At 51.2% G+C, this 26,840-nt stretch overlaps 1 protein-coding gene across 9 annotated transcripts; it reads left to right on the plus strand.

The window, feature by feature from the left end:
• Nucleotides 1-730: 730 nt before the first annotated feature.
• Nucleotides 731-25,904, plus strand: DAZAP1 (DAZ associated protein 1). Of its 9 annotated transcripts, none has more exons than XM_036239764.1 (13): nucleotides 731-850; nucleotides 9,077-9,117; nucleotides 9,856-10,022; nucleotides 10,322-10,387; nucleotides 12,779-12,886; nucleotides 14,159-14,207; nucleotides 17,308-17,390; nucleotides 19,875-20,028; nucleotides 21,543-21,572; nucleotides 21,702-21,842; nucleotides 23,423-23,599; nucleotides 24,359-24,424; nucleotides 25,486-25,904. In XM_036239764.1, the coding sequence occupies exons 1-13, from the start codon at nucleotides 822-824 to the stop codon at nucleotides 25,656-25,658; spliced, it is 1,284 nt and encodes a 427-aa protein (XP_036095657.1). In that variant the 5' UTR covers nucleotides 731-821; the 3' UTR covers nucleotides 25,659-25,904. The 9 variants fall into 9 exon arrangements, with proteins under 9 accessions (XP_036095657.1, XP_036095660.1, XP_036095663.1 ...); XM_036239763.1 differs by having other exon boundaries at nucleotides 748-850; nucleotides 12,776-12,886; XM_036239768.1 differs by lacking the exon at nucleotides 25,486-25,904 and adding an exon at nucleotides 24,515-24,604 and having other exon boundaries at nucleotides 750-850; nucleotides 12,776-12,886.
• The last annotated feature ends 936 nt before the right edge of the window (nucleotides 25,905-26,840 follow it).

Consider the following 26,840-nt stretch of genomic DNA (forward strand, 5'->3'; position numbering starts at 1 on the left):
GGTGGACAGGATTACCGGGGATGAGACCCACCTGTGTGGACAGAAACAATACTAGGCACATGGTAGAGGCTCATCATGTTTTCATAATCATGTGTTTTCAGCCAACTGTTGGGCTTGATTACAGTTTTTCCCCTGAGTGACTTTGGGAAGGTGACTGGGCTTTTCTGATCCTTGGTATCTTCTGTGAAACAGGGACAGCAGGAGCAGCAAGAGTGGAACTAGATACCGACGGTGGCCGGGTTGGGTGAGGGCGTGGTCTGTGCCCACAGCTGACCCAACGCGCCTCCGCCGCTTCCCCATGGAGATTGAACAAGGAAGCCGCAGACGCGCCTGCGCTCCGCGGTACCTATTCCAGAGCGCAGCAGCGCACGCACTCACGCACGCACGCACGCACGCACGCGCACGCACGTGGCTCCGCCCGCGCGCTCCCCACCGGGGGTGGGGCCGACGCCTGAGCGCCGAGTTCTACTGCCCAGCATGCTCCGCGGCGACACCCGCAGCCACCCAGGAGGAAACTTTACGCGCGGCGGTCGAGCTGCGGCAGCCCTGCCGCACGCACAAACGCTGGCACGCACGCGGACCACCACTGGCCCCGCCCCCTGACGCTTTGTGCGGGAGCGCGCCCGGACGTGTGCAGGGCGGCGGCGCGGGCGCGGGGGCGCGCGGTGACTGTTGGGTTGGCGCTGAGGGGAGGAGGCAGCGCGGCCGCCGCCGTTGCGCAGATCCGGGCCGCTGCTGTGGGGAGGGCGCCGGGGCCAGTGACCTTCCGGAGGCGGGAGCGAGCTAGGGGGCCCGGGACGCCGAGCGCTGCCGCCGCCGCCATGAACAACTCGGGCGCCGACGAGATCGGGTGAGGACGCGCCGAGCCGCTCCGCCGTGTCGGCCGGCCCCCTTCCAGACGCCGCCTGGCCCGTCAAGGTCAAGCCGCGGGGCCGCAGCCCGGGATCCCGCCGCTTCCTAGTCGGAGAAGGGATACCCCGAGCGAGAACCTAGGGGTGCTGAGGATCCTCACCGTTTCTTGGCCCGGGAGGACCCAGGACGGAAGCCTAGGGGAACTGGGGGGGGGGCCGCCGTCGGCACGCCCGAATTTCCCGCTGGGGCACTCCCGAATGGGAGCCTAGGGGGTACAGGAGGGGCCTGCTGCCGCTGCGCTCGAGTTTGCCACGGGGGGACCCCGAGTGTGAACCTGGAGGATGTGAGGCTCCCCGTCTGTCCCCGTGCCTATATTTCTCTTTGGGGAACTCCAAATGGGAATCTGCACGATCTGGGGTGCCCCGGGCACCCCCGTGCCGTGTTTCTCCTGGAGTACGGGATCGAGAACCTAGAGGGTTTCACCGCGCCCCCAGACTTGGTGGGTCGGCGCACGTGGCGGGCCCGACGCGGGGGTTCCAGTAAAGCAGCCGCCCAACTTCTCCCACCAGAGACTCTGGGCGGCATCGCACCCTTTAAACTCTATCCCTCCCCAAGTGCTAAGAACAAGGAAGCGTCACAGAGGACCCTCGGGCCAAGGTCACGGGGACCGGTCAGTGCAACCTATCACGTTTGTAACTGTTGTGTTTAAGTAGATGGAGTCCCTTCTGACTCAGCCCTCACCTCCAACCGCCCCCCCCCCCCCCCAGTGTATTTAAAACAAAGATAAAGGGAAACTCGGGGCGGGTGGGCAGAAAGCCTTGCTTCAGAGGTCTTTTTCTTGGCTCTGCTATCAGAGCAGGTTTGTTACAGCTACGTTCCCCCTTAATTATAACCTTGCCTAATGCTGAACCAGATGAGACCTGAGAAGCCATCCCAGAGGAGCTAGAAAGTGCAGTTCTGCCTTCGTGGAGGGGTTTGCTCTAGTCTATGCAGAGACCAGCTCCTACCACACCAGTGTGATTCTATTAAATTCTTCTCTGAAGATGGCAAAACTGCGACTGCTTTTCCCTGGCCTTGTGTACATTTCTTGGTGCCTTTAGCTTTGAACAGATGTGGTGTTTACAAAGTAATTGATTTGGTGAGTCAGTCATTGTTTGCTGGTGGGAGGCTGGCATCATGGGGGCCCTCATCTGGCTCCAGCCACCGAGTACTCTTAAAAACCCATGCCATTTATTTGACCCTGGAGGAAAGCACTTAGCTTCCAGCTGGGTGTGTGTACCCTGTCAGGCACTAGAAGAATGTATTCTGTTAGGTAAATGAAAAGTTTCAGCACTTATAACAAGAAACTAGGAGACTGAGAGAGTTAGCAGGCTTCCCCACATCCACACCTATATGCGCATGAGTACAGGGGTCTTCAGGCCAGGGCTGCCTTCCTTTCTAACCTGGAGAGCAGAGCTGAAGGTTAGGGAAGGAGGGGAGCCTGGAGATCCATGAGGGCTACCCCTCAGGTACGCCCATGACCAGGCAGGGATACTGGGCATTTCACCCCTACAACTTGTCTCAACTCTTAGATCCCAGCCAGGATCCCAGCCTGAGTCTGGACCCTCCAGACCTGCAGGCAGCTTTTTGGGAAGGCTGCAGAATGAGTAGCTGACTGGGTCTGGGGCTAGGGACCCTGCTTGGCCACGTTCCCCTCCCACTCTGGTGAATCGACCCAATGGCTTGAGTTTTAAAGTTGTAAATCACAGTGTCCCAGAAACCTTTTATTGCTTTGCAAATAAAAATCTGTTGCCAGAAAGTACTGACAAGTTTCTATGTAAAAAAATTTTTTTTCTTTATTGATTTTAGAGAGAGATAGGAACATCAGTGAGAGAGAACATTGATTGTCTGCCTCCTGCATGCCCCTCCACTGGGTATTGGGCCCACAACCTGGGCATGTGCCCTGACCAGGAATCGAACTGGTGACCTCTTGGTACATGGGTCAACACTCAACCACTGAGCCACACTGGCCGGGCTGACAAGTTTCTGTTTTATGTAGGAACCTTGTTTGTGTTGGATGTGGAATCCCAGATCTGTTTTGACCTCCTTGCTATGTAGCTGTGCTAACCAGGCTCCTTGGCGATGTGCCCTCTTGCAGTTTCCTGTGAGGGGAACACAGTTGTGACTTTGGAGTGGTTACCATGTGGGAGGTGTATTGTGCTCAGGTCTAAGTGATGACAGACATTATCAGGAGGTGGCAGGTCTGAATGATAACTGGGGACAGCTACCCTCACCTCCGTTCTTTGCTTTGGTGTCTAGTCACCATGCCAGTAGCTCCCTAGAGAGTGCTTGATAGGTGGGAGGGGCCACTCCCCTTTCCTTGACAGACTCACATGTGGGTACACTGTGGAGACCTCAGTAAATGTGTGGATGCCTAGGGCACCATTCTGTCCTCGTCTGTACTCCTGAATTTGTCTTTGAAGGAAGAGCTTCCCTAGTTCTTGACCATCTGAGCTGGCTCAGAAATCAGCATGAAGTTTGATGGGAGAATGGAAGTTTGGTGAGACTACTGGCTTTAATTAATGTTTTTATTTATTTTTTTTTATCCTCACCCGAGGACATTTTTCCATTTTTTACTCAGATAGAGCGGGAAGGAGAGAGAGAAACATCGATGTGAAAGGGACACATCGAGTGGCCGCCACCCACACGACCCAACCAGGGCCGGGGACAAACTGCAGCCAAGGTACATGCCCTTAGCGGGAACCGAACCCGGGTCTCTGTGGACCGCAGGCTGATGCTCTAACCGCTGAGCCAAACCGGCCAGGGCTTTAATTAATGTTTTTAGAGTTCTGATTGTCACAGTCAGCTAGAGCAGAACAAGGTCTAGTTCTTTAGTATAGAAGGATGACAGGAGCAGTGGGTGTTACCTGTAGTCAGGTATGGATGGCCCTGTGTAGAGCTGATGTGTGGATGGCCAGATGTCCTCCCTTCTGAGGCAGGCCTGGCAATGACAGTCCCTCATCTTGCTGGGGAACCTGCTGATCAGACAGGGCTGAGGTCCTCCTTTCCCTGCCACAACCTTGGAAAGTCAACTTAAAGAAAGGTCCCTTGATTCAAATTCTCTATTGGGGCCCTGGCCAGTTTGGCTCAGCGGTTAGAGCATCAGCCTGCGGTCCTGAGAGACCCGGGTTCGGTTCCCGCTAAGGGCATGTACCTTGGTTGCAGTTTGTCCCCGGCCCTGGTCGGTCGTGCGGGTGGCAGCCACTCGATGTGTCCCTTTCACATCGATGTTTCTCTCTCTCTCTCTCTCTCTTCCTCCCACTCTACCTGAACAAAAAATGTCCTCGGGTGAGGATAAAAAAAACAAAAACAAACAAACAAAAAAATTCTCTATTGGGGTCTGTGGTTGGACATCAGAGGGTGCCTGCCATCTTGTTGGTGCTCCTGGGTGCTGCAAGAGGGCTCTCTCCCTTTATAGATAGACAGAGGCACTTTGTCCCACCCACCTCTGGGGCAGCCAAACTGTCAGGAACTGGAGAAAAGGGAGAAAGATTTTATCTGGCACATGTGGTCCTATTTGCGTAACCCAGGACTGGTAAGATGGGACACCTGCATGTTATTGAGGGCAGTGTTGCAGGGAGAGGAAGGACTTGAAGAAGGGAAGTGAAGCTGCATTGGGGTTGTTTCAAGGAAAGACTGGGGATGTGGGGTGAGTCCACGGCTGTTCATCCAGAGAGGCTGCAAGTGGGTGACCTTAGTGGCCTGCAGCCTGTCACTGGCAGAGTGATGGCATGTGGAGTGGTCCCAAGGCAGAGTGCTTGAGTCCTTCCTGGTCTTTCTGGAAAGGTTTGTTGGAAAGACTCTGGAAGTAGACCACCCCTGAGTTGAGCTCTGGCAAGGCCTGGAAGGGTGGGAACCAGGAGCAGTGGACTGTACTTGTAAATGCCTGTTTGTGCTTGATAACCCAATGAGGTAGAGGAGAGTCATTGTTTGGTTTGCTTCAGAGGGGTCGTAATTTGGGGAGGACCTTGGTCCTGTATGGGACAGGGCAGTGGAGGGGCTCCTCCCACCACTTGGGGTTAGTCTTGGGGTTTTCTCCTGTGTCACATAGCCCCCATAGTCATCTGCTGGCAGAAGGGAAGCCTGAGTGCTGAGGGCAGGGACTGGCATGGATGGGCTTTGGAGTGAGGCCCACGGGCCAGGGCTGTGTGTCCCCTCCCAGGGCTGCCCCTCTCCTGCAGGAAAATGAGACCAGAAAGGTGCAAACATAGGATCTGGATTAGATGCTGTCTAAGAAGAAAGGGCCATTTGCTCAACAACTGACTGATCCAAGCCCTCTACCTCTGCCCCCTGCTACCTTTCGGTGGCCTTTTAAAAAAAAAAATTTTTTTTTAAATATGTTTTTATTGATTTTATTTTTTTAGGGGGAGAGAGATAGGAACGTCATTCTGCTCCCTCCTGCATGCCCCCTACTCGGGATCAAGCCTGCAACCTGGGCATGTGCCCTGACCAGGAATCGAACTGGGACCTCTTGGTCAATGGGATGATACTCAATCCACTGAGCCACACCGGCCAGGCTGGGTAGCATTCTTGCCAGGCAGGATGGAATTTTCCAAAGCCTGCCAATGTGCTTCCAGAGCAGAGCCCACAGTCATCAGCCCCAGACAGGGGAAGCCACGGAAGACTAACTTTCTGGTGCAGATACTACAAGATTGCTCTGAAGTCCACAGAGCAAGAGCGGGGTAGTCATCCAGAAACATTCAAGGGGAATGTTACCTAGAACCTGGTGCCCAGTCACTTGTGCACAAAGCCCTTTCCAGGAGGAAGTCACCAGCCCCTTCTCAAAGTGTAGGCCCTGGGAGCAAATGTGCTGCTCACAGACAACCTCTCTCAGATCCCCTAAGTGGTGGCACTGCCTGTTTCCTTCTCAGGAACCTGGCTTTTGTTCTCTTAGGAGAGTCTGATAGAGCTAGAAAGTCCGTAGTAGGTTTGGGGAGTGCAGGGTCTTTGGAGCCCTGACATCCCGTTTCAGCAGGGAAGAGCTGGAGAAGGGGAGCCAGCATGGTTGGCTAATCCCTTAATTTGCAGAGTCCCATGTGTACATGCCAATTGACTCCTGAGATTCACATGGTGCCAAGTGAGTTTGTCTGGGCTGCCCCTGGATGGCTGATGTGGTGAACAAGTCTCCCACTGGTGCCAGGGCTGCATGTCCATGTTGACGAGGGATGGTTATACTGCCTGGACAGCGAGGAGCTGTGTCTGGGCTTGTCCTGTGGGGACCTTAGTCTATGGGGTGCTGGGGTGCTTGTTTCTCATTCACCCTGCTGAGGTTGGCACCCAGGACCCTTTTTATTTTATTGATTACCAAAACCTGAGGCTCAGAGGTTCAGGCTCTGTGCTGGGGCTCTAGAAAGGTCCCTGTCACCACAGTCAGCTGGCCTCCCAGGACCTTGTGGAACTTTCCGTGTGCAGACCTGGAGAGGGTGCCCTCAGAGCAGGAGGAAAGGAAGTGGAAACACATAAAGTACCTAGTACAGTGCTGTCCCACACAGAGGCTTGGCATGTTCTTCCTTCTGCGTAAGCAGATGGTCATATAAGAGGCACCTCTTGCCGAGTGTTTCAGATATCCTATGTGATGGGATGGTTGTTTCTAAATCTTGGCATTTTCTCAATAATGAGAATTTCTTAATTTATAATCTCATATAACTTCAGAGTTACAAAACAGTTACAAATTAGTAACAGAAGTCCCCAGTATTCTTTATCCAGCCAGACTCACCAAAGGGTAACATTCTGCCTCATTGGTGTGTTTGTCTTTTGTGAATTAATCAAAGGGAAGTGGTGCCCTGATGCCCCTTTGTGTGGACCTGTCTGTGTGTTCCATTTCTAAGGACGGAGACATTCTCTTAAATGCACATAGCACAGTGATAAAATTGGAAAGCCCAATATTGATGCTACCTTATTATCCATTCATAGGGCAAATGCAAATTATTTCAGTTGTGTGGGTGATGGTATTTCTAGTTTTTTTCCCTTAATGCCTAATTTTGAAATTTAAGTGAAGGCTGGAACCTCGGCTTCTCTGGTGGATTCCTCCTCTGAGGGTAGGCTGTGGAGTTTGAGGTGCTTGGATGGGCAGTGACTTACTACTTGACTGTTTTGGTGGATGCAGTGCTATATAGAGGCTGGTGTTCTCTAAGTGAATTGGGTTTTGTTTTACTTTTGTTTTTTGAGAATTCTTGAGATCTCTTTTCTGCACGAAGCTGCTTTTCCACAGCAAATCCTTGGTTGTTCCTGTTACAAAGGACTGGGCAAACCGGCAATTCCTCAGCAGTGATAGCCATCCTCTAGCCCTTGTCATCTGAGGCTCTGTGCCCTTGCTGGGTGCCAGGCCTCAAGGGATTGGGCATGTTGGGTGGGGCTGGGCCTGAGTCACAGCTTGGACAGTGCCTGGACAGCCCTGGGGAGTGGGGAACAGATGGAGGCTCCACCCCCTGGAATTGTGGAAGGCAGGAGGCCTTCAACATGATTTTAAGTTAATGAGGCCTAAATGTGAGCCTCACTGCTGCTTGTCAGCATGTTCCCTGAAACCTATTTTTACCAAGCTCCCTTCTAAGGCACTGGAAGTATAGCCATGGTCAGATGCCCATCCTGACTCCCCTTCTAGCCCTCCCCAGCCAGGGAAGGGTGGTAGCCTATTTGTTGGCATTTTGAATGGTAGTGGGTACCTGTCTGGTGGGAAAATTATTTCTTACATACTAAATTTAAATTGCCCTTCCTTAGAGAAAAGGCAGATTGGAACAAGCCCCTGACAGTCCTGCTGTCGCAGGCATTTTGCCAGTGGCTGGCACACTGAGGCTTGAGTCACCAGATGGAGCAGAGGTGACAGTTGTGCCTGTTACCTTGAGGGTTCTATCCTCGGACGGAGGGCAAAGCTTCCTGTCTGGCAATTCTCTTGGGTGCTCAGAAGGCAAGAGTGTGATCAGCCTTGCAGGATCCTTGTGTCTCATGTGGGGACTGAGTCTGGGCTACCTGCCAGCATCTGAAGATCTGCCAGTTAGCTCCTGGGTCCAGTTCTTAGGGTGAAAGTGGTAGTGTCCTCCTTTCCTGGATGAAACAGGATGGAGTGCTGCCACCACTGCTGCTAGAGTCTCCTCCCTCTGCGTCCTCTGTCATACATGTCTCAAGGGCTTTGGTAGGCTGGAATGATGAGGGGGTGCTGAGGGTAAGGCAGGTGAGCATGGTTCCAAGTGGAAGCTGCAGCACCTCAGTTTACTCCAGGTCCAGTCCGTTTGAGGGCTGTGTGAGAGGTGGGAAAGGCAGACACTGCCATGACCCACCCTTGTTGGGTCCTAGCTGTGTAGAGCCCTCCCTGAGGGTAATAGGGGGGCTCTGGGTTCTGGACCCACTGAGGGTTGTGCAGATACAAGGCAGATGGGCTGCAAGGTCAGTGTGGGGTTCCTCTAGAAAGTTCTAGTGTGACTGCTCAAAACTATAGCCCAGGCCACCCTGGGTAGGGGAATGTGGGCTAGGGCTCCAGTACTGGGTCTGGAGCTCTGGGGACCTTCCTTTTTTTTAAAATCCTTACCCGAGGCTATTTTTCCATTTACCTTCAGATGGAGGATGAGGGTGGGGGGCATCAATGTGAGAAAGGCATATTGATTGATTCCCTCCCCAACGACCCTGACCAGGGCCAGGGACCAAACCACAGCTGAGTGAAGTACGTGCCCTTGACTGGAATCAAACATGCGACTCCTTGTTCCGCGGGCCTACGCTCCAACTGCTAAGCCAAACTGGCCAGGGTGCTCTGGGGACCTTTCTAATGATTTGTGGGTCTTAGCACATGACCACATGGTGAGTGTCTGAGGCTTTGCCCTACAGCCTCTACCTCTGCTGTCACTATGGTTGTAGCCTGTGATCTCAGATCTTGTTTGCAAATGAACAGTATTTCCAGAGTGGTAGGGGAGGGACTTGCTGTGGTTGTGGTCCTCGTGCATTTGCAGTTCTGGACACATTGTCTTCACTACGTTATTACACTTACCCTGCAGTGTTGGCAAATCTTGGGAGTCATTTTTCATGTCTACAGTCAATTAAGGCCAGGTGATGGTCATGGCTGTCATGCGCCATGGCCATTGTCAGCATGTTTGTGTGAACTCCTGTGATATGGATTACTGCTTTGGGATGGGTCAGATGGGCAGCATCTTTAAGGTAAGAACCATTTGAATCTAAATGTTTTTTTGTTGAATTGCAGGAAGCTCTTTGTGGGCGGACTTGACTGGAGCACCACTCAAGGTAGGTGCTGTGGCTGAGTGCCAAACACTGCAGGCGGGCTGGCCTTGGTCTCCAAGTTGTGTTTTGTAAATTTGTCTCTTGCTACTGCCTTGGGTTTCTTTAATTCTTCATTGATTTATTGTCTTGATTTCTGGGGTGAAGGGGCATTTGATTGGACATTAGTAGGTGGGGGGCAAAAGGAATGCAATATTGGTTTTGAAAAGGTTAATTTCGTCCTGATGTTTCACAGCAGAATTGAGGGAGAAATTAGACCGCAGGTTCCTAGCTCAAGGCTGAGGTAGGTTCTGGAGGTAGGAGGACTGTTAATGTGCAGAGTGTGGTGGCCCGGGAATTACCCACCGGTCACTGAGTTCAGACATAGCAAAAAGGAGCTGGTTGTCAAGCAGCCATCGAAGTGGTTGTTCTTCATTCTCTTAAACTTCACTTTCCTGGATGCTTTTGCCAAACCCATGCTCAGTTGCAGCGTTTCTAGTTTATATGAAGACGTGATGTACCCATCATGTGAAGTCCCTTATTCTTTCTTACGTGTTTCCTGTTCTTTACCTTCTTCCCCTACCCCCAAACTAGTTGATTGGTCAGTTTAAAAGTGGCTAGTCACACAGTTTCCAGGTCAGGCTGGTGAACCAGGAGAGCAGCGCCTGCATGTGTGTGTTCGTGTGTGAGTGTTTGCACGCCAGCTGCAATGCTGTGCTTAACATTGTGGTGTGTGTGTCTGTTTCTGTCCTGATCTCTGAGCAGAGACTCTTCGCAGCTACTTCTCCCAGTATGGAGAGGTTGTGGACTGCGTGATCATGAAAGATAAGACAACCAACCAGTCTCGAGGCTTCGGGTTTGTCAAGTTTAAAGACCCCAACTGTGTGGGCACAGTACTGGCCAGCAGACCACATACACTGGATGGTCGAAATGTAAGTGTCCTGCTGCAGCTGAACTCTCCTTGCCCCTATCTCTGTCGTTTGTCCTTCAGAGCACTGGGTTCCCTGAGTTTTCATGGATGTTTATGTTAAAGACTGTTTTCTGTGGGGTGATCTAAAAGATCTAAGTCTCTTTATTTAGACTGAAGGTTGGAGTAGGATATGGATACCAACATGGTGTGAATTGATTTTGAATGCTAGTATACTGTGCTACTAGCTGCTGTTGCTGACACCTTTTTTTCTAGAGAAAAGAGCCTCATATTTACAACTGGCTCATTTGAAACTTCCTACAGATCGACCCAAAGCCATGTACACCTCGGGGGATGCAGCCAGAGAGGACACGGCCAAAAGAAGGCTGGGTAAGGGGCCGGGTGGTCAACCTTGTGTGTTCAACAGCCAGTTTGAAGGACACATGTGCCTTTGTTGTTGGTTTTTTTTTCAAATTACAGTTTACATTCAAAATTATTACGTGTTAGTTTCAGATGTACAGCATAGTGGTTAGACAGACATGTGCCTTTGATTTGGGTTTTTTCTCATTAAGATTAGGAGTGACTAGCCCAGCCGGTGTGGTTCAGTGGTTGAGCTTCATCCCATAGACCAAGAGGTTGCCGGTTCAATTCCCAGTTAGGGCACATGCCCAGGTTTTGGCCTCAATCCCTAGTAGGGGGTGTGCAAGAGGTGGCTGATTGATGTATATGTCTCATTGATGTTTCTATCTCTTTCTCCCTTTTCCTTCCTCTCTCTCTAAAAGTTAATAGAAATATATTTAAAAAATAGAATTAGAAATGACTGAAGGTATTCTCCTTTGACACTTGGCCAGCTGAGAATTGCTTAGATTTATTCAGTGCTTTATATTTTTTTATCTTGTTGTCAAGGAGAAATATTTTGTTAGTCTACCTCAAAAAAAAAAAAAAAAGGCAGCCCTGGCTCATTTGGCTCAGCGGTTAGAATATCAGCCCTCGGATATAAGGGTCGCTGGTTCAATTTCCAGTCAAGGTCACATATCTGGGTTGCAGGTTTGATCCCCAGCCCCAGTAGGGGTCGTGTGGGAGGCAACCAGTACACGTATCTCTCTCTAATCGATGTTTTTCCTCCCTCCCTCCCTCTCTCTGTCTCTCCCTCCCTCCCACTCTACCTAAAAATTTATGGAAAAATATCCGCAGATGAGGATTAAAAAAAAAAAAAAGACAGTTCATGCTTGTTTATCATCTGGAGTTTTCTGGTTTTATTTGCCCCAAGAGCAGCAGCTTCTCCCAGTCTCTCACTTCTCTCCACATGGTGGTCTGGTCATCCTTAACTCTGAGGCTTCTACCACCCAGCTCTGCAGGCCACTCCCCTCCAGACACAAACCTGGTTGCTTAAATAGCTGGTGTGGTGACTCCTGGGGATTCCCTGTGAGCTGTGTGTGGCCCCTGGTAATAGGTCAGCTGGAACAGACCTGTCTTCTTTTGCTCACTGCCCACATCTTCTCTTCCACCACCCAGCAGTTCTTAGAGAATACTGTCACTTAGAATGCTTCAGTCCTCACAGAAAGCCCTACTTAACAGAGCATGGCTGGAAGCTATTGAAAAGCTGCGTGCAGGCCCCACCACATATGTATGATCTAAGTGGAGGCTTGAGATCTGCATTTGTAGCAGGGTCCCAGCTGCTGCAAATAGACAGGGGCCTTGGACCCTTGAAACCATTTCTATTTTTTCGAATTTCTATTAGGAAAAATTTCAAGTTACAGGAAACTAGATTAATCAGTTATTACTATTTTTCAGTTACCTATATTAATATCCATCTCTGTCTGCATAAATCATTCCTAAATTCTGGAGCGTGCATTTCCTAAAAGTCCAGCCTTCCACAGAACCCTCATCCGCACAGCTAAATGCCTATGGTGACACCCAGTGTCACCCATGTCCACACCACCATGCTCACATTTCTGGGATTATCTTACAGATAACCTTCACGGCTTTTCAGACTGAACTCCAATCAGGGTTCAGATTCTATTTGGTTATTAACGTCCTTTAGTCTCTTGGCAGCTTTATTAAGACAGAATAGGGACGGGCCATAACCTGCACACCCAGAGAATCCTCACCCACCCCCAAAATTGCTAATCAAGAATAATTGGGATAATTTATCCCATAAGCTCTTTGAATAGAAAGAAGGGTATTAGGAGTGGAGAGGGTAGGAGTGGCAGCATTGCAGGGCAGGAACTGAGGTTTGGGTTCCCCCCAGGGAGGTTGGGTGGGCTTATCCCCTCCATGTCTGTCCCCCAAGTGATGAGCTGGGCTCAAGTGTTTCCTGCCAAAGTAGATATGAGGTAATTCCACATGGAATCGGGGTCAGGGATGGCAAAAGAAAGACAAATGAAGGGGTGCACTTTAGTTACCAGAACTTTCCATTGTCGTTGGTCACCAACGTTGAAAACAAACCTTATCACTAGTTTTAATTATGGAGGCTCCTTTGTGTCTTCTTTATGCTCCTGAAATCCTTAGTTTCACAGTGTAGATCTTTTAAGTTTGGTAGCTGTTGTGGTTCAGAATAATTGAACTCAGTACTGCAGCCTGCTTTAAAATGCATTTGAAACAGTGCTGGATTAGGTCTCTGGGAAAATGCTGTTCTTGGTTCTCTTTGGACTCACTGGAACTTTTAGAGTGTTCAGTGGCTTTAGTGGCTCTCAAACCCATGCAGATACTCAAAACCCGGGGGAGCGTGCTGAGGACTCCCCACATGGTCTAACCAACTTTTCCTTCTTGACACAGCAGAAAGGACCCAGGAGTGATAACAGTAAATCAAATAAAATATTTGTTGGTGGAATTCCTCACAATTGTGGTGAGACAGAGCTCAGGGAATACTTCAAGAAATTCGGAGTGGTGAGTTGTTCCCATACCAGCAGCACCCAGGCAGCAGCTGCTCAACTTGGTCTAGTCAGGGCAGGCGTGGTGGAGCCCTTTGTCCTTAGGAGGCTCAACCTGGCAGCACTGTCCTGTTGCCTCCAATCCCCCCAGAACAGAACAACCAGAGCCTCATCCTTTGCCATCATTGCCATATACTATCCAGGAGAGTAGTAATGTCTTTTTCCAGGCAGATGTAAACTGGCCAGGCTGGCATCCAGGAGGCTTTCCTTTTGGTTGTAAGGCACTAGGGAGTGTTGGGGAGAAGCTGACCCGCTGTCCCTCAGTGGCAGGAGGGCATGTTCCAGATCAGATTCACCTGGGACCTCGGGCTAACTCCTACTAACCAGGACTCGGAGACAAGGTGCCCACCCCGGTAGCTGCAGCCAAGGGTTGGCCTGGCCTGGCCTGGCGGAGGAGTTCCAGAGTGCAAACCATTCCCAGGTTCTTGTACCAGCAGTGGACCTCACTGTATGGGGGGTCCTGGCCCGACCCCATTGCTTCCTCTGGCAGTTCTCACTGCCCCCCAGGCTTCCAGGCTTCACAGGAGATGTTTGGTCTTGTGTCCTGCTCCTTGTTTCCTTTGTGACACAGACCTTCCCCTGGGTGGTGATCCTGTTTTCTAGAAGAGATTAAAATCCTTTAGAATCTCATGAGTGTTTGAGTTAATCAGGGTCATACAGGGAACTCAGTTCTAGTGGGGCCAGCAGAGAGAGAAAAAATGGGCCTAGGATGCCAGCATGTGTGGGGCCTTTGCATAGGCCACCCCAGGCTGCTCTGCTCAAATGCCCTGTCAGTGGTGTGGCCCCACCTGCTCCTGCTGTGTTGTGTTTGTCAGGTGATACCTGAGTGTGCAAGGGCTGGGGCTAGGGTTTAGGAGTGCCAGAGCACACCATGAGGAACACACTCAATGAGTGGGGGGCAATTAGGGCTGGGTCAGCAGGACAACTGGGGCCATTGACCAAGGGAGGTCCTGGAGCACTAGCGCTCTCTGGATCATTCCATCCTAGCGTTGTGAATGGAGAGGGTCCTCTGTGGGTCTCCTGGCTGTCAACTCCCCTGTGGAGTGGTGTCCTGGGCTTCTAGCTTCATGAGTCTTGGACATCACACCCTGGAAGGTGGCCTTTTGCTTCAGGACTCCTCAGACTGGAGACTTCCCAGCAGGCATTTGGCTTGGGAATTCTGTCATAGCCAGAGGTACTCATAGGTGCTGTGGCACCCAGGTCCTCGAACAGCCGTTTTCTCTTGCAGGTCACAGAAGTGGTCATGATCTACGACGCAGAAAAGCAGAGGCCTCGAGGTAAAAGAGATGGAGTTTATCCTTGACCTTCCCCCTCAGATGGCAAACTATCTCACAATTAGGTGGTGGTTGTAGCAAACATTACCTCAGAAAAGGGTGATTTGGAGATAAATGATTAAAACATAGGCTCTTCCTGTGCAGCCCCCAGCTTGTCTGTGCTTCCCAAGGTCAGACGTTACTGTTTTTTTTGTTTTGTTTTGTTTTTTTTTACTCATTCTTTTAAAGTTTTTACAACTTGACATGGATTTGAACATGGTTTCTGTTCTTCAACGTACACTGAAAGACTTGTGTCCTTTTCCATTGTGACATTCCTTAGTTATGACCGTTTCCTGCCTTCAGCTCACACTAGTGTAGTTTGTCTCCTGCCTTCAGCTCATGCCAGTGTAGTCAGAAGTCTCATTTCATGTTGTCAGGCCAGATCTGCTGCAGTTCAGCTTGGATGTGGAGTTTCCTTTATCCATCTCATGCTTTTTGCCTGTCTTTTTCTCCTCAGTCAGTGGGGCTGGTGAGGAGGGGCATGTCCCCACCAGGGCTCCCTGAGCAGCCCACCCTTGCACGTCTGGCCTGGGCCAGCCGGCATCTGACATTTGTGACCTTTTGGGTTTGGTGGTTTTATTTATTTATTTATTTTTGTGGCTGCTGCTCTTCGTCCCTGCCCACCTGTTTTGTTTTATTAGCTGCTTTGGGCCTGGCCAGGAGATGATCTGCTGGTCCGGGCCCCTGCAGCCCCTGTCCCACGGAGACCCCTAGAGCACTGGGCTGCCGCCCGCAGCATGCGCCCGCCGTGCTGGAGAATAGTTTGCCATTTGAACTTCCATCCTCTTACTCCATGATTAAGTAATGTCTTTTCCCTTCATGTCGATTAAGTTAAGTCATAGTCTTAATTTTAACGTAGATGTACATGCTTAGTGACATATTAAGTGTTTCATAGTAAATATAGTAATTTTAAGTAAGTTGTTTTCCTTTCTCTCTGAATTTTTGTGATTAACGATCTCTCTTTAGATTTCTCTTCTCCAGGTGCTAAATTATATCACACAGGTACAGGCCATCCTGCAGTCAGAGGAGGGAGCGGGCTTTGCTCCAGTGGGGTGTAAACGAAGTTTCAGTGTGTTTCTGTGCCGCTTCCTCAGTGGTGATGTCGCCTCTTGACACAGACGCATCCCTAGACGTCCCGCCCCAGGCTCCTTACCCACGAGTCACCGCCTCTTGTGCCCTAATGGACCTCGTGAGCCCTGTGATTTCAGATACTCCTGCACTCGGAGAAAATGTTACCTTGTAATATGCGTTCACCCGTGCTGTTGTTTCACCATTGCCTCCGATCTTGTGAAGCCTCAGGAACTCGGGATCCTGAGGACTGCTTTTAGATTCCCCAGGTCACCCCCACCCTACCCCCTGGCCACCTGTGGTCCTTACCCTGGGCCCAGGGCTAGGGGTGCAGGCAGAACAGGCTGGTGGGGAGAGCACTTTGGGCTTGGTCCTTGGACCTGCAATCCCCTGTGGTGCACACCGTCCTCAGCCATCTGGCTCTGTAGGTCTCTGCAAGTCCCTGTGAGCCTCCGTGAGTTTTAGGCAAGCAGAGGGCAGCAGCAGCACCCAGAGCAGCAGCTGGTCAGCAAGCATCCCAGAAACAGCTCCTTCCTACCTTATTTTCTGGTCAGCGGGCATCCCAGAAACAGTTTCTTCCTACCTTACTTCTCAGAAGCTTTCACAAAGGCTCTGAATCATATCCCCCCACCCTCCACCCCCGTTGGTTTAAAACAGTATCCCTATCCCAAGGGTTCTTCAAAGTATGTCTGACAGATGGTGACCCCTGACCTCTGGCCCACTCAGCCCCACTTCTACCTTTGCTCACCTCATTCCCCGCCCCCCCCCCAGCTTTGTTTCCCCTCTTATTTGGCTGTCATGGTTCCATTTCTCCTCTCACACCACATGTAGATTCTGCGTGCTTGTATGTGTGGAGAGAACATGACCAAAGGCTCCTGCTTCCCAGCTGACCCTTCCTGCTAGTCTGTCACCCGACTTTCTGAGCTGCCTTTTCTCTGTTTCCCTCCTTCAACTGCTGTTTTGCCTATGATCTTCCCAGGTGGTCTTGAGCACAGTCCTGCCCCTGGCTCCATGCCTCTGCCACAGAACACTGTCCCTGTGCGCCTCCCCCCATGCCCATCTTCAGCCCCTTCTCAGCTCTGGCCCTTCCCCTCACCTATCTTTTGTTCTTTGGGTTGTCCTGGCAGCTGTCTGCCATGTGTCCTTTTGTCCTCAGAGCTGATGGGCCCCTGGAGCAAGGGCAATAGACTGAGGACCAGACACGCCACGTTAGCCGGGTGGTCGCGCTCACCCAGACCAACCAAACTTCGTTTATACTGCCACTTCCTTGTGTTTGGAAAATGCTAAATTATTTTCTCTTTAAAATTCTCTTGAATGACATGGTGCCTCTTGCTCTTGCTGCTGACAGCAGAGTTGACCTGCTGGAACCCGCTGTGGCCTGTATCTTTGTGTATTTTATTACATAGATGTGTGCAGATAGATACCTGTATACATATGTATGTGACCTTGACAGGACTCCTTGGGCTTACCCAACAGTGTTGGATAAGCCTAGCGAGGCACTAACTGTGGTAGAGACCGTACTGTTAACGCCTAGGACTATATATGGCTGCTGTCAGCACTAGCTGCAAAGCAAATTGCAAGCCGAGGGGGAGAACCCTGGGTTTCAGCAAAGCAACAGTGCACCCATAGCACACCTACAACTGAGGTAGAGCGCTCAACTGCTCCCTGCCTGCACTTGTTTTCTACAGAATGTTCTAGCACCAACATGGCACACCCCGCCATGTTTCATTGCCCTCACTGTTGGGCTGTTTGGGGTGCCGCTCCCTAAGAGATGCCCTGGCTGTTCCAAAGTGTCCAGTCGGAACCCCAGCTTGAGCTGGGCCTGAGTGTCCAGTGGGTCCCCCTGCCTTACTTGCCGGGTAGGCCAGCAGCCCCCTCCCTCACTTGCTTCGCTGAAGCCCTGGGTTGATCCTTCGGCCCGTCCCTAATACTGTTCATCATCCTGTTTTGTGTCACAACACCCTGCTACCTTGATTCACTCTTCGTCGTTGGCTAGGTTTTGGATTTATTACTTTCGAGGACGAACAATCAGTGGACCAGGCTGTCAACATGCATTTTCACGACATCATGGGCAAAAAAGTGTGTAGTTGTAGTTTTATTTTACCTTAAGACCAAACCAAGTTTCAGGCAACTGAGGGATGTCATTGGAAACGGAAATTCCTTCATAGAAACGGTCCGGGCGAGAGGTGCTGGGACTCTTCTGTGGGGTGGGACTGGGACCTCTGGAGATGGGTTGGGTGGTGGGCGGTGGGCCTCCAGTGACATCACAGGTTGCCTCAGGCTTGGTTCTAGTGACCTCTCCTTCAGATGTCTGAACTGTATTCTGATTGTTCCATCCAACCCGCGATGGGCAGCCAACCTTTGAGAACAGGTTTCCTGTAAAACAAAGAAATGTAAACATCCTGAAGGATTGGTTGTTTTAATTGGGTCACTTACTGTGAAACTCCGATACCAACCACATGCTCTCGATAGTACTTAACTCCATGCAGTCAAGTGACCTCTGGTTGTTTTATCTTCATACTGTGTTGCCACCATGGAGGTGACTGTCAGAAAGTGGCCCATAACTCCTCATTTGCCTGGGCCCTTCGAGCTTTTGAAGAAGTTAACAGTAAAATGAGTAACTGGTAGAAATTCTATTGTGAGGATTTCTTACAGTTAGCAAAGTCTTTGGGGCCCATGTTTTGGCAGGATCCCTGTCTGGGTCCTTATAAAGCCTGCTCAGCACACCCTGGCGGCCATCTCTGTTGGTGTGTGCTACCAGTTTCTCATTCGGTTCAGCATGCCCAACCCTTCTGATTGAGATACTAGAGGAAGCATGGCACTGGGGTCTGCCCAGATAGGTGGCCACAGCCTGCTTCCTGATGTTCATCAACAGGGCAGCTGGTAATACTTGCCAGGGGCTCAGGTTTCCATGCAGGCTTAATTCCATTTGAACCTAAGTGGGAGTCACACACCTCACTCTGATATTCACTGAAGCTTTTAGTTTAAAATCACTATGAGAACTTCAAGGATACATACCAGTTAAGAAAACGAGGTCAAAGGAGCCCACGTTCAATAGTTGAAGGTCCTGTGACATTTAAAACTTGGAAATAAGTGTGATCCTGCTTCAAGGGCAGAAAGGTCTGCTAAGTGCATGATCTGCCCCCGTTCCAGGCTGCCGTCCCCAACTTTGTGGAGGGTATCTGAGTCTGGACTGCTCAGAGCTGACACTAGGGGTTTCTCCTGTCTGGGAGAGTCTAGCTTCTGTCACAGGACCTTCACTGGTCCCTGCCAGTTCTTCAGTGGGGATTTCTGATTAACAGGCTCAGGTCCCACTTGTAATTAACACCAGAGTGGAGTGACTACATCCCAGTTTCCTTAGGAAGAGAGTAAAGGAACTTTTTAAATTACAAGAGCTGCTTTGCTTTGTAAGCAGGAGCCAAATTTCCTTAAGGAGAATATGTGAAGACCCATTAATTTCAGCTTTTTGAATCTCCCTTAGTCCTGTTGTCCAAAGGGGACTTTATTGCCATCTGAGGAGTGGTCTTAGGGCATTGGGGCGGGGGGGGGGGGGGACTTTGTGTTACAAGGCAGTGCTGACTGAATTCTGATACATAATGGTTAATTAGCTCACCAGATTGAGACCCCAAGGGTGACTCCATGTGGACCAATTTCCCTCTTATTAAAATGTATAAAAAGATAAAATTCAGGATTCTCAAATGCTGAGGCAACCCTTGAATTGGGGCATCTTTTTGTCATCAGGGGCAATGAGCAGCATAAGTGGGGCAATCACCACCTCCAGCTGTGCTGACCCCTCCCCTGGCTGTGGCTCCTGACATGTCCAAAGAGGAAGGGTCCTGGGCTGCTGACCCAACACAGTATGAAGATTGCTTACTGATCCAAATGTCCATTTTATTGCATGTTTGTTTACTTTTTGTTAGATGTAATGTAAGGCTCTATCACATCCATTCCCTCTGACATTATTTTGAGTTATTTGAGATTCTTTAAGCGTTAGCCTGGGGAAGGTAAGTCTTTATCTTCCTTTAGACATTTTAAATTAAAAACCTAAGTAAACCAACTGTGTTTCTCAGGTATGAGCTGAAGGCGCACTCAGGGTGGGTGGGCTCCAGAGAGGTCCCCCACCACTGTGGTGCGGCCAGGGGCAGGCTCCTGCCACTCAGTGGTCTCAGGGAGGCCTGTGACAGGGCTGCGATTATTGGAATGACCCTGGCCTCTGTCCCGGGTTTATGAGGCTGTTGAAGGAGGACACTGCCATTTTAACTTGACTAAGAGACCCTTGTCATGCATGAAATGCTCAAGGGTCCCTGCTCTACAGCGCATAGGGCTTAGCATGTTACAGTCACACCTGTTGTACCTGAGAAACATTTTTTAAATGTAATAATTAAAACACAAAAAAAACTTTTTAAAGAGAAAGCTACTGGCCTAAATAAGGTATATAGTTAAGTATTTAGTTTTAAGTTGTAATAAGATGCTAAGTGTAGTTGTAAGTTACCTGAGGGTGTGTCTGAAGGGAAGGGGCCTGGGACCCCTGCATCTCCCTGAACCAGACCTCGGTTTGTCTAGGTGGAGGTTAAACGGGCTGAGCCTCGTGACAGCAAAAGCCAAGTGCCTGGACAGCCAGGGGCCAGCCAGTGGGGGAGCCGAGTTGTGCCCAGTGCTGCCAACGGCTGGGCAGGCCAGCCCCCACCCACGTGGCAGCAAGGATATGGCCCACAAGGTAAGGCTCTGGCCCAGACCTGCCACTGTACCACCTCCTCCAGACTTAGCGCAGAGGTGGGACTCCCTACTCAGCCGGGTGCCAGTTCCCTGGGTTCCTTCTACCTTATCACCAGGTCTGTCTCAAGGTTGGTGTGGCCCTTGGTGGTGTGCTTGAGCCCTGGCTGAGTTCCTCTATGGGGTTGAGGCCAGCAGGGCTGCAGTGAGTATCCTCACCCTTTCAATCTGGGGTAATGCTTCCAGGTACAGGTCAGAAGAACCTGATGTGTTTTGGAGACTGAAAACATGGGGTTTTCACCTGGCTGAGAAAATTCTGCTTCTTGGGCCCTTTGAGTCTGTCTCTGTTTCCCAGGTTTCAGGCTGATGACAACTGGGCTTATTGGGTCCTCTGTGGGGTCCGGAGAGTTAAGGACATCCTCACAGGAGGGTTGGGGACAGGCTCTGGGGTGGGATCTGGGAGCCCCTACCTTGTTTGAAACCCAAAGAAGAGGCAGTGTCCAGAGGAGCAAAAGGAGGCCAGGTGGGCCTGACTGCACCCCTGATTTTGCAGAGCTATCTATACAGCCTGAGGCTTTACCCCTGCTCTCTCCAGAGCTGTCTTTTTTTTTTTTATTACTCCTCACCCAAGGATGTTTTTTTAATTATTAGATAGAGTGGGGGGGAAGGAGAGAGACAGAGAGAAACATCGATGTGACAGAGCCACATCAACTGATTGCCTCCCGCATGACCCAACCAGGGCCATGACGAACCCCAACTGAGGTACATGCCTCTGGCCGGAATTGAACCCGCGACTCATTGGTCCTTGGGCTAATGCTCTAATCACTGAGCCAAACTGGCCAGGGCCAGAGCTGTCTTTTTTTAAACCTGCATTTTATTGCAAATTAAAACAGCTCCGGCCCTGGCCGGTTTGGCTCAGCAGTTAGAGCTTTGGCCCACAGACCAGAGAGTCCTGGGTTTGGTTCCCGTTAAGGGCATGTACCTCGGTTGCGATTCGTCTCTGGCCCCCGTTGGGGTCGTGTGGGTGGCAGCCGCTCGATGTGTCTCTCTCATGTCGATGTTTCTCTCTCTCTGTTCCTCCCTCCCTCCCTCCCTATCTGAAGATAAATGGAAAAAAATAAAACAGCTCCAGCAAACTACTGATTCCAGATGCTCTTCCACCAGTAGGTGAAGGACCTGTGCTTGGCTGGCAGCCAGGCCTGAGATTCCGTACTTGCACCTAAGTCCCTGATCTTTGGGTGTTCTGTCTATCCCTTTTGATGGTTCTATTGAAGAGCCAGGGTCATTGGTCCAAAACCTTTTCTTAGAATCCTCCCCTGTAGAAAAGGACATGGACAGCAATATCTGGCGTTTTGGGGATCATAGAGCATGTCCCTTGGGGCTGCTACATCCTCCCTGTGTCCTGTGGGGCTCCATGACGGTTCCACCTGCTATGGGAGTAGGAGGGCGGTGCTCAGCTTCCAGTCAGTGACATTGGGCTAACACAGCACCAATCCCCATCTTTGTTTTCTGGTTTAGGAATGTGGGTGCCAGCAGGACAGGCAATTGGTAAGTCTTTGTTTAGGAAATGGGGCGATGACAAAATCTGAAGTGCGGTGGGCCCCTGGCGGGCCTGGGTTTGGGCAGGTGGGGGATATGTGTGCCATGCTTTCCCTCATCCTGTGTCCTCTGTTCCAGGTGGCTACGGACCACCCCCCGCGGGAAGAGGAGCTCCCCCTCCACCCCCGCCGTTCACCTCTTACATTGTGTCCACCCCTCCTGGAGGGTTCCCCCCTCCACAGGGCTTCCCACAGGGCTATGGCGCACCCCCACAATTCAGTAAGTCCTGGGGCCTTGGTAGGCCTTTGCTGCACACCTTTTATAGACTGCCTGGTGCTTGCATGGGGGAGTTGCAACTAGGAGCTTGTCACGGTTCCTCTGCCTGGAGGAAAAGGTTGGGCTGGCCTTGTGGACTACACATTTGTTGGCTTTGGCCCTGTTGTGGGCTGACCTTATGAGTTGTTAACAACACAAAGACCATGCTCTTCCTCATGGTCATTCCTGGAACGGACTTCTGGATCTAATCTCTGTGCTACATAAATGAGGGAGCTTCAGGTCTTGATTCACTTTCCTCTATGCTTTGCTTTGTGGTTGAAAATCCGAGTGTCGAGCAGCCAACTTTCTGGGAAGGTTAGGGCTCTCCTCAGATCTCAGCACCCTCAGAACAAAAAGGTGCAGCCTACCCCAGCTGGAGTGGCTCAGTTGGTTGAGTATCATTCTGTGCACCAAAAAGGTTGCCTGTCATTTTGATCCCCAGTCAGGGCACATACCTGGGTTGTGGGTTCGATTCCTGGTTGGGGCATATATGGAAGGCAACTGATTGATGTTTCTCTGTCACATTGGTTTTCTTTTTCTCTCACCTCGGTTTTCTTTCTCCCTCCTTCTCTAAGCATGTCTTTGGATGATGATTCAATAAAAGCAGGGGGGGTGGGGATGGTGTGTAGCTACACTGTAGGAGCCGGGTTCCACAGTAAAGAGGAACCCCTCACCTAACCCAAGATGGCCACAGTCATTCCACCAGCATAAAGGGTCCTACCATCTTTTTCGTACTAAGTCCTTGGAATCTAGATGTGTTACTCTTAAGGCTGTAGTGTGGACCAGCCAATTTGTAGGCTCAGTGACCACATGTAGCCAGTGGCCCAGGCCTGGAGCCAGGGCCACATGATGACTTTGTCTTGTGGCTCTTTACAGAAAAGGTATATCTGCTCCTGGCGTAGATCATATCTAATTCTTTTTCTAACAAGACAAGAGGTGGAGTCCTGGCCAGTTTGGCTCAGCGGTTAGAGTGACGGCCTGTGGTCCTGAGAGACCTGGTTTTGGTTCCTGCTAAGGGCACGTACCTTGGTTGCAGTTTGTCCCCAGCCCTGGTTGGGTTGTGCGGGTGGCAGCCACTCGATGTGTCCCTTTCACGTCGATGTTTCTCTCTTTCTCTTCCTCTCTCTCCCTCCCACTCTATCTGAACAAAAAATGGAAAAATGTCCTCAGGTGAGGATTAAAAAAAAAAGACAAGAGTTGAATAGAAACATTATGTGCAGCCTGAGGACAAAGCATGGGTTGGGTGTGATTTTTGTTTTCTCAAAGCACACAGATTGTGCTGTTTTGGAGGGTTGACTTCTGTCCTTCTGATGAGCGTTTCTGAGCAGTGACTGCTATGGAAATTACTAGCTAGCACCCACCACAGGCAGCCATTTCCTGGGCCTGCTTCAGCTCCTGCTATCCCAACTATCCACAGTTTTCATGCTGGTCTCATGCTCAGGGCCTGGCCGCTCATACGTTTCAGATGGAAATCCTGTGAAGGCTTCTGGTGGCTGGGCTGTGGGCAAGCATGGTGTCGGTCTTTCTGTCCTGTTTGTTTGCAGGTTTTGGCTACGGGCCTCCACCTCCACCGCCAGATCAGTTTGCACCACCGGGGGTCCCCCCTCCACCTGCCACTCCTGGGGCAGCACCTCTGGCCTTTCCGCCGCCTCCATCTCAGGCTGCCCCAGATATGAACAAGCCCCCAACGGCACAGCCAGACTTCCCCTACAGTCAGTATGGTGAGTGGATGTGCCTCTCCCTCTCCCCACCGCCTTCCTCCCTCACAGGCAGATATTCCACCAGTGTTTCCAGGTCGGGTGGTCTGAGATGAGGGGAGTTGTTGGAGAGTTCTCGTGACCTAGGATCAAGCAACCGTCAAGTGGGATTTTGGTTGCTTGGGTTTTGCTAGGGCACTAATTGTAGAAAAGCATGGATTGCGAAGCAGTTGTCCCCAGGCCTGTGGGTTTGGGAAACCAAGGCCATGACTGGGCCCCCAGGAGGATGGTATGAAGGCTATGATTGCTGTTGGGCCAAGGGCATTCCCGGGCAGGCCTGACCCTTCAGTGCCTCGGATATCTGAATGCAGAACGCAGGCAAGAGTGTTGGCTGGGTGGTCTCGGCTCTGGTCTGGGGCAGGTACTGGCTTTGGTGTTGGCTTTGTGCTTCACTTGAGGGGCTGGTCGTGGAGTAGGTGCTTCTGAATTGGGTCTGCAAGGTGACAGCTGAGTGGGGGAGCTCATGTAGGGACAGGATGTGGCCTGGGTTGTCTCCCCACACTGTGGTCAGTTCCTGCCTGCCATGAGGGGCCAGGGCCTCCAAGGCTCCTGCAAGAGTTTCAGCCCCTCGTTTCCCCCTTTATATTGTGAACTGTGTGTCACTCAAGACCACAGTATCTGCAAGTTGAGCCACTCTTACCCTCGAATGCAGTCCCACCAGCTGACCAGATGTCCCCCAGCACTCCTGCATCGTACACTCTTGTTCCCTTCGGGGCCTTGCAGGGCTGTGGTCACTGAGCACGTGGGTTCTCGACCCTGCCTGGAACAGGACGTGTTGGCGGCAGACATGTGAGCGGCCCTGGGTGGGGGTATACATGATCTCGAGTGTGTCCCTCCCTACCACCCTGGGGTAGTCACCCTGGTCTCGTCTCTCGCCAGGCCTGGGTACCTATTCTCAAGACCCGGCGGGCTTCGGGCCCATACTTTGTTTACACTCTTATGGTCAGGCTGAGCAGTGATATGGCCTAGGTAGGTGGCGCCTCCTCATGCACGGTCCTCACCTGCCTGCACCCGGGCACCGGACGTTGCCTCCTTTGCCGTCCCGGGCGGGGTGGACCCACACTGCCCTATGGGACATGACCCAGGAGCTCTGCCTCCTAGTGTGCCCCCAAATGGGAATCTGGGGGCCCTGGGATGGCCTTCATCCAAAGTGTGTGGTCCGGGTGGGCAGGGAGCGAGGACAGTGCTGTCCCTCATTCCAGAAGTGCCTTCACACCCTCTGAGGTCTGTAGTATAGGGTCAGGGTCCTGTTTAGAGGAGGGACCTGCCCTACCCACATGGGCTCTGCAGGTGTGGCCAACTTGAGTCATTGAAGCCTAATGCTCCGCATGTAGTCCCTGCCCACCCCCATACCACTCAGTGCTATGGAAGCCTCCAGGTTGGGTCAGTTCTAGAGGGAGGACCGTCTGGGGTCTGGGGTGCATCCTAGAGGGAGGCCAGGGCTTGTCATATGTTTCCTTAAATCCTGAAAGACATGCCTGAGCCCACCCTACATTGTACTCAAGAACAGATTTTCTAGGAGCCTGAGGTTTGCTGAGCTGGGCCAGGTGATGTGCGTCTCCAAGCCCAAAGGTCTCTCCTGACCCTCAGCTCTGCCACCAGGGTTCCCATCCTGAGTCCATGGGGACAAGTGGGGACTGGCCGGGATCAGACAGAACCAGACCATGGGTCCACGAGTTCTCACAGACTCTTCTTTTCATGCAAGACAGGGTCCTGCTAGGGTTTCAGGGTGGGCTTTTCTGGAGACATGTGCTCCTGGGGGCCCAGTGATGTCAGGTGGGAGCGGGACCCTGGGTCCTGTTAGTGGAACTGGCCCCCCCCCCCTTAATCATTGCACTCTTTTTCCACAGGTTATGGACAGGACTTGGCCGGCTTTGGGCAGGGTTTCTCAGACCCCAGCCAGCAGCCGCCCTCCTATGGGGGCCCCTCGGTGCCAGGCTCCGGGGGCCCCCCTGCTGGTGGAAGTGGCTTCGGACGAGGTCAGAACCACAACGTGCAAGGATTCCACCCCTACCGACGCTAGCTATCTGGTGCCACGCAGACAGCTAGATGGCCGAAACCCAGGATTTGAAACTTGTGAACTCGTGACAATCACAAACTTGGCAGAAAAATCGCGATTCAACCTTGGGGGGAGGGGCAGACGTGAGGCTTCTAGAGGTGGCTGTGGGTGTCTGGACTGAAGTTTTTAAATATATTTCTTTCTCTAACCCATCAGCACAATAAAAAAAAAAAAAGTCACTGGTTCAACAACAGGGTTTTAAAAAAATGTCTTCAGCTTTAATTCAAAACTTCAGGTTTCTTTTTCTTCCTTTTTTTTTTTTTTTTTTTTTTTTTGAAATTATTTTCCTGAGCCTTTTGTTTAACCGTATATTATAAACTTTTATGTTAAAGAAAAAATATACATTTACAAATTGTGAGATTTTTAAGAGAAATTTTCTACGATGTATACTGGCTTATTTTTTAATTTAAAACAGGGTTTCTGTCGGCACTGGTGGAAGTGAGGGGCATTTTTGGTCCCCGTACTCCTGGCTTTGAGGGTTGGGACTTGTTGGTCCAGAAACTCTGGAGCTTAAAGAAGCAATCTACTGAGTGTGTTTCGTTTTTGTTTATTCCTTGCTTTTGTCAATTGACCTGCCTGGCGGTGTCTGCAAGTGCGCCATGGGGGCTGCATCCACCTGGCTCAGCTGGCAACCACCCCACGTCCAATTGCATCAAGGACTAGGAGGTCTTGTCAGCCTACTTCCCACGCATGTGGCTTCAGGGCATCCCCACTGACCAATTTGACCCTGGTTTGAATAAAGAGAAGTGAGTTTGGATTAGAATCTACGTTGTGTCATTTGTTCCCTCCCTGCCGGGGAAGAGCTGCCCATGAAAGGACCTGCACCTGCCCTAGCTCCTCCTTGGTCTTGTAACTACTTGATACCTGCTTGAGTGTGGGGCCTAGACCCAGCCTTGGTGGGTCTAGGGGTTTTTGGGTTCTGGTAGATGTGGATTTTAGGATGGTTGGGTGGGAGCTGCAGAGCCAGTGTGAGAGGCCCTGGGTTCTAGGGCTCATGGCCACTGGCTGGGTGCCAAGGAAAAGGTATCCAGACAGATCTGGCTAGAGATTGGCCAGGCCTCCCTGGTCCCTTTTAGAGTGACACCCAGACTGTGTCCTTGGGCAAGCCACTCACCTTTGCACAAACTGAGCTGTTGACATGGATGA

The sequence above is a fragment of the Molossus molossus genome, unplaced genomic scaffold (genome assembly GCF_014108415.1).
Source record: "Molossus molossus isolate mMolMol1 unplaced genomic scaffold, mMolMol1.p scaffold_m16_p_4, whole genome shotgun sequence".
NCBI classification, from domain to species: Eukaryota; Metazoa; Chordata; class Mammalia; order Chiroptera; family Molossidae; genus Molossus; species Molossus molossus.